Source organism: Musa acuminata, chromosome BXJ3-9, assembly GCF_036884655.1.
Source record: "Musa acuminata AAA Group cultivar baxijiao chromosome BXJ3-9, Cavendish_Baxijiao_AAA, whole genome shotgun sequence".
Taxonomy (NCBI): Eukaryota; Viridiplantae; Streptophyta; class Magnoliopsida; order Zingiberales; family Musaceae; genus Musa; species Musa acuminata.
In genome coordinates, this window is record NC_088357.1 from 33807880 (window position 1) to 33815376 (window position 7497).

At 36.4% G+C, this 7497-nt stretch overlaps 1 protein-coding gene across 2 annotated transcripts; it reads left to right on the forward strand.

Moving 5' to 3' along the window:
- The first annotated feature begins 1390 nt into the window (after nucleotides 1–1390).
- On the forward strand, nucleotides 1391–6432 carry LOC135650105 (protein FLUORESCENT IN BLUE LIGHT, chloroplastic-like). Of its 2 annotated transcripts, XM_065169246.1 has the most exons (6): nucleotides 1391–1550; nucleotides 2332–2409; nucleotides 2491–2546; nucleotides 3613–3772; nucleotides 4551–4871; nucleotides 5992–6432. In XM_065169246.1, exons 1-6 carry the CDS (start codon nucleotides 1460–1462, stop codon nucleotides 6192–6194), a joined length of 909 nt encoding a protein of 302 aa, XP_065025318.1. In that variant the 5' UTR covers nucleotides 1391–1459; the 3' UTR covers nucleotides 6195–6432. The 2 variants fall into 2 exon arrangements, with proteins under 2 accessions (XP_065025318.1, XP_065025316.1); XM_065169244.1 differs by having other exon boundaries at nucleotides 2332–2546.
- The last annotated feature ends 1065 nt before the right edge of the window (nucleotides 6433–7497 follow it).

Consider the following 7497-nt stretch of genomic DNA (forward strand, 5'->3'; position numbering starts at 1 on the left):
GGGGTGGTAAAGCAGAATAGATTTTGATAGAAAAATTGATAATACAATTGTATTTGCTAGAATAAGTTTTTTGGATAGAAAATGAACGAACTCACGATAAAACTTTAATAAGATCGAAAAGAAAGCTCACCACCAAGTTTAAAATTATAAAGAGATATAGAAATATCACCACCCTAAGGATAATAAACAAGGATACAGAACTAAAAACAAAAAACTCACAACTCAAGGAAGCATCCAAGATATACAAAGTTTAATGGAGCATTCTAAGAGAGCTTCTGTCAAAATATCATCAGTTTCTAAAGTCCTTTTTAAACCCTAAACACTAAAATAAATACTAGTGCATTAAACAATCTTTCGTGCATAGGAAATTTTGAAATTAAGTGTTTTACAACTACTAACCAACTCCTTTAATGCATTCCTTGGTCATGAAGAAAAGTATATTGAAACAATTTTAACTTTGTGTAGGAAATATGCTGATGAGCTATCATATTTGAGTAGGCTGAGTTGAAGACTGAGACAACTTTATTGGCTGAAAAAAATATCATAACATTAGTAAGATCCATATGAGCAGATTATAGAAAATTAGACACTTCGATGTCAAGAATATATATGCACATAGGAGTTTTGGCTTTAAGAAAAAAAATACTTCTAAATGCTAGTTATGCTGTCAAACTATAGGAATAAATGAACAAATATAAATAATAAAATAAGTTATAGAAAATGAGGGTTTTATAAGGGAGAAAATGAATGGACCTTACATTTAACCTCTAAATAACTATTAAATGATTAACAACTAAGAGATTTAAGTATCACACTCCAAAACCTTACATTTGACCTCTAAATAAATATTAAATGATTAACAACTAATTAAGATAATAGTATACTTGTATGAAGAGTTTTTATCTTTCTAGATTTAATATAAAAAAAATAAAAATCTAAGCTTTTAAGACACTTAAAAAAAGGATGAAAGAAGGAGAATGAGAATGAAGAAAAAGATGAATGAGATTGAGGTCTTCTTCCAGCTCAGCACCAGTCATCTCCCGTAAACAACTCGTGGTGAACTATATTGACAATTCAAAAGGTATAATTTTAGACGGAAAAAAAAGTGCTTGGTTGTGAAAGGATAGGGATAAAACAGTGAAGATGGTAAGGAAGAAGTGAGGAATTACCCATTAAGTAATACAATTATAAATTATAATTAAAAAAAAAAAAAAAAAAAAAAAACTTGACTTTGGACAAACGAAATAAATGATAGGGCTCAGCATTTTGCCGAGATTTTTGTCTGTGGGTGTAATAAATACCTCATCCGCCGTGGGGCCGTTCCGGTCAAGGGGTTGGCCGTGTGAGTAATATATCACATTGCTAGGGGCGTTTTGGAGTTGGACGGGTTACGCTGATAGATAGACAAAGCGATTCGATCCATGGAAATCCATCCGCTACCCTATCCTCCGAGGCCATCATGGCGGTGCTCCTCCATTGCTTCCCCTCGCCGCCGAGGGCGAAGCCCGGTGACTCTCCCCGGCCGGTTTCCGGCAGGTCCCTAACCTGCGGTAACTACTCCCTCATCCTTCTCTTCTCCCAAGTTGTTGAAAAGGTTGCCAAACCAATTAGAAAATTCTTCTGATCGATTTCATGACAAGTTGTGGTGAATAACTCCTTCGTCACGCCGAATTGTGCACTAATGCGTTGTTTCAGCTCCTTTTGTTGATATTCTGCTCCAATGTCTGTGTTAAGCGGGAGACATGATTGCTTCGCGATACTTCGGTGCTCAAGTTCTCATCTGTTGTTCCATACTTCACTACTCGGAATGTGATGGCTTTAGACATCCGTATGCTGTGTATTTTTAAGTTTAGTCATGTTCTATCAAAGATATAATATATAAAATCGAAGTCGTTGAGCGCTGTTCTTAAAGCATTAATGCTTATTTTAAGGAAGATTCTCTTTGTGCAATTACCGACCTAGCTACTCATGCAGAATGAAATGTCCTTTTCTTTCTCCATACCGTGGATTCCTGTTAGCTCTCTCATGAACAAGGTACACCTTTTTGCCCCCCCAATATTAGTGTCAGTCCTGTCTCTTATTTCCATGTGAACTGAATTGCGGAGGTTAATAGACCAAATATGGCATTAATGAATATGAACATCGTGAGTTTACAACAGTGACAAACCTGTTCTTACATGGATGTTTTCTGCAATTTGACCTTATTGAGGATGATGGACCCTGCTAATCATTTTTGGCAAATGTTATTCTATCAAAGTTTGTTTTGTTTTTTTTCCTATCAAACTCATGTTACTAATCATTTTCTGATATCAAATCGTTCTTTAAACCCAGAATGGATACCACTTCTGTCAACTATGGAGCCAAAGATGCAAGTACTTCTTACTAGCCATCAACTTTTATGTGAAAAATGTAAAATTTCCCCAAGCAGTGGCCTGACAGTTTCTAAACGAGATGCTCAGATGACCATTTTTAAAGAAATTTGTTATGCAGATGCAATCTTATCAGGATTTCAGGATCTCATTGTTAGCTACATGTCTGACCATCAGGTACGCTGGTGAGTCTCTAATTTTTCATATTTCACTCTTGCAGCTTCACTTGTATTCTGGATTTCTTATATTACGAGAATTCCTTTATCAATTAGAACTCCAGAACAGAGCTTGAGATGTGCAAAAAGATGCATAGTCCATAATGCAGTGCCTCGAACCTTGTAAGATCTCCATAAAGCACACCTCAGTTCTTTGTAATGAAAGTGTGAGAGAATAAAGAGATTTATTACAGACAATCCTGAGCACTATGTAGCTTAGCTGGCCCATTGAAGCATCAAAAGTAACATACTCCTTGAGAATCATAAATTCTCTGCAATCCTTTTGTTAAAAATATGTTGATGCAAGGAAAAATGTTTTCAAAAACCCTACATGTATTCTTTGAGAAAAATCATAATGCCTATAAATTTCATATCAAAATCACTCTTCTTCTGTTACTGTCTTTTTCAGTAACTGAGATACCTCTATTTGTTTGCTTCTGTGTCCTTGGTGTATAAATGGTTTTGATATAATGTTATAGTAGAACTTGCAATTGGCCTTGCTTATTTTTGAACTTTAACAGTTATCTAATTAGTTATTTAGCTTCAAATCTTCTCATCTGGGAAGGATCAGTTTTGGAATTATGACAAGTTACTGCCTGATTTGCCAATGCTTGACTAGAAGAAATGAACAAAATAGGGTCTACTCCACCCCATGGTCCACATCCAGTGCTTGTCAGTCAATCGTGGATGTCTAAATGCATTCCTGAATGGCAATGCTTCAAAATGTCAAACATGATTATTTCGATCGGAGAAAGGAATTTATTTAATATAATAAACCTTTTGAGCAAGTTTTCTTTCCTTTTCTACTCGTTGTCAATTAGTGTTGGACATCTTTCATCTTCCAAATGTCAAACTTAATTGTCCATCTTGAACGTGTGTATTTTGTTTGCAATATTTTTGTTCGGGGGAAATGTATATTGCGAATATATGATTCAGCATAAATATGCTTACATTTCTGGTCATTTTTCTTACCAAATATCTTCATGAGGTAATATTGATCTTTTATATGCTTTATATGGCTTGTGTAGAGAATCACGTCAATCAGCTTTTCAAAAGCATTAACAATTGTAAGTATGTTGGGGATCATTCTGCCTCCTGAAGTTCTAGCAGAAACATGTGAAGCTGATAACTCAGTTTTCAATATGCCTCTACTATTTGCAATAGCAATGATTGGGGCAACTGTGGGGGGTAAGTAGGTACATGGCTGTACGCTTTGTGAAGTTTCTTAGTTTTCTGCATGTTCATTAGGATTTTCTTTAATTGCCAACTTATTTTTATAAAATCACAGTATATTAAAGAATAAGTAGATAGTTGATGGGTTATAATACAACAACCCAGAAGACTTGCATACTTCCGTAAAGGTACATGTAATATGCATTTTGTCAAAAAAGAAAAGGTGTTTGTATCGTGCTTGATAGTATGCTTGACTGTTGGTTTGTAGACCATTTATCTTGGCTGTAGGAACTACCAAGGCAATGCTGCTTGGAATTGTCTTTGTAGTCTTTTTTTCCTTTTATATCCTCAACCTAGCATGTATCTGAGTTATCTTTTCTGTGTTGTTTACGATGGTCCTTTGTGAAATTTTGGTTTACTTAAAAATCCAATAGCACTTCTTATGGCTTTATGCTTGATTTCAGCTCATTTAATGCTAAGCATGTTACCAAAGTAATATACTTCAAATGATTGTATGGGTTTTATTTATTTCCATGTGTTTGTTGATTCTGTTAACTTAATGATTTTAGGCATGGTTGTATATCCATGCTACAATTAGTGCTCCTTGTTTAGTTGTTTCAATCAAGCTGTATATATAATGACAACCATTCCTTCTTACCTCATGGATTTTGTGCCAGTCAAGTTGGAAAGATTTTCTTTTTATAAGTTGGGTATACATGAAAACTACTAAAATTAAGGTAGTCCTTTCCAGTCCACTCTTTTTTTTCTGTTAAGTGGACATTTAATTTTGTAGGATTGCTTGCACGTCAAAGAAGAGGGGAGCTGAAGAGGTTGAATGATCAGCTGCGCCAGATTAATGCAGCACTAAGAAGGCAAGCAAAGATAGAGTCTTATGCTCCAAACTTGAGCTATGCACCAGTTGGTAGTAGGTTGGAAGAATTGGAAGTTGTTGTTGATCCTAGAAAGGAGCACCTAATTACAAAGTTGAGAACTGGGAAGAACTATCTACGAAATCAAAACCTGGAAAAGGCATTTGAAGAGTTCAAGGCTGCTCTGGAGCTTGCACAGGCTTTGGGTGATCATGTTGAGGCGAAGAAGGCAGCACGAGGATTGGGTAGGTTTTCTGGCTGCTGAATTTCTTAAGTTCTAGAAATAGCAGTATAGAAACACTGGGAATCTATCATAACAGAAAGATGAATTTTTATATAATTCAGAACTGATTATGGCAATTTAGAGTTAGCAAAATTTCAAACAAGTGACAAAAAAGCCTCAACTTATTATGAGCATTGGAAATAAGGGGGTTTTGTTGTTATATATACTAAAACTAAGGGCTGCTTGACTGATAGAATATCAGAGTACCAAAGCAAAAGAACTAGAGCACCACATCAATCTTTTGATAATAGCTCTTGTTGCTTTCTGCTTTGGGAAAAGAGAAACTCAGGGTGCTCACAATCTTGTTACTTCATCTAATCCTAACCACTGCCATCATTTATTCATAGTGATTATCAATATACCTTTCTAACTTAATCTTTATATAATTCTGACTGATGCAGTTTCACATTTCTGTTTGTTGGCACAGCACCATGCTTATAATGAATCTTACCTGTTTAAGCCTTGTCATGATTTAGTCCAGCCGTTGCCATCGTTTCATCTAACTGTTGTTGTCATACAGAGTTAACCATGCACCATGTGGATTTTTTCAGTAGTATCTTTATGGTCAGGTGTCCATTTTCTTCTGGAGACAACTTTGGTTGTGTTCGATTGAATACAGCTTTTTGGTTGCCTACCTCACTGTATGCTGACTGGCTTAAGGTTATAAACATTCTATTCACTACTTGACATAAAAGTATATTCTTGGACATGGCTCATTGTTATGCTCAGAGCAAGTCAAGGGATGATGATGGTATGTCTCACCAAGCTTGTCCAAAGCAGGGAGAAACTGGAAATTTGAACACGGTGGTAAGAAACAGCAGCAGATATCATTCAGAATGGGGACTTTATGAATTAATCATGAAAAGCATACAACTGAGGCAGCTGATTATTGTTTTAACGTTTGTTATCACTAATGAAGAAAGAAATCTTGCTAGTTTAAGAAATCATCATCATGAGGATGGTGGAAACTTGGAACTTTGGATCACAAGTACCTTCCATAGTTCCAGTTTCCACTATGGTGTCTCTCATCTTGAAGAGTTCCAGTTTCCACTACGCAACTAACTCTATGTTGGTGCTTTCAGGTGCATCACTTCAGAGGCAAGGTAAGTACAGGGAAGCCATTAAGTATCACTCGATGGTTTTGGATATATCCAAGAAGGCAGGAGAGGATTCTGGCATCACTGAAGCTTATGGTGCCATAGCTGACTGTTATACCGAGCTGGGAGAACTGGAACGAGCAGGAAAGTTCTATGACGAGTACATTGCGAGATTAGAGAATGACTAATATATATCGACTCTTATTATCTGTTCTTTTCTTCTTCTAGGTAAGTAGTTCGGATTATTATGTTATATGAGACTTTTACATTCAGGATTACAGTATTGGCTTTTGTGAGGGCCCTTTTCTGTCCAAACTGCTGCTGTACCTCTTGCAGTTTCCATGATGGTATGTAGATGTCACATTACATGACTTGTATATGCATACAAAGATAATGTTAATGGAGTGGTGTAGCTTCATGTGGTTATCTTATTGCATCCTAATGGTGGGCGAGTACCATGGCATTAAGTTTTTGGGTTGTCACTTGATGATTTGTGAAGGTTTTAAGCACGATGAATATGCAATGCATTTTGTTTTATTTAATCAGGATAAGAAGGAATAATTGTATTTTCATGATGTTGCTTTTTCCCTTTTCTACAATCTTGCCTTGCCAAACACTTTGGAGCAGATTTGTTTCTGGTTTTCCGTTTGGATCCTTTTTCTAACTCAAACCCTTTGGTTTCCTTTGATCTTATATTTTTGGATGGAAAGCTGGTCCTTTTTCTAGAGAAATTAATTTGTATTCATTTCATTGAAGTATAGAGCATTTGGAATGTTTGTGATGAGCTTTGTTTTCGTAGACTTGGGAGGTTCTTTTTTCATGGAAATTGTTGGAATTTTAAGAGAGAGAGAGAGAGAGAGAGATGGTGTTAGAAAAAGAAATGTCAAATGAGTCTTTATATGGAGGTCATAACTCCTGTTTCCCTCAGGCAATCATGGTTTACTTTTCTATCTGGTCCAGATATTACATTGCAATGTAACTTTGCCCTTCAAACCAAGTCCTACTGGCAGAGCTAACCCTTGTGCTGTCGGAACATTTCGCTTTCGTGTCTGTTGCATGCATGGCTAAGATGTGTGATGTAAAGCGGGCAGCATTTTCTTGCTTACGAATCTTAAAAAGAATCAACCAAAACATTTTTTTTTTTTACGTTAAAATTCATTACCTCCATCGTTTGATCTGTTCTTGGTAGAAACCCGTCTTGGTTCCCTTAAGAGAGAGAGAGAGAGAGAGAGAGAGAGAGAGAGAGAGCTCAAACACATGTCAATAGGTTTCGTTATCGCAAACCAGAATATATTTTGGCGATTGCAGTGTAGGAAACAAGCATACAAACAAATCTCAGTGGAGTTCATAGTTTACTGGGTTGGGTTGGTCCAGAAGTCGTACACGACTGCGAGCGGAACACAGCAGCAACTTATTTATCCCAACCACGGCCGCGGGCACCAGAAAAGAAAAGAAATGTTGTGGTGGTGGCGTCATCTTTCTCTTCATTCC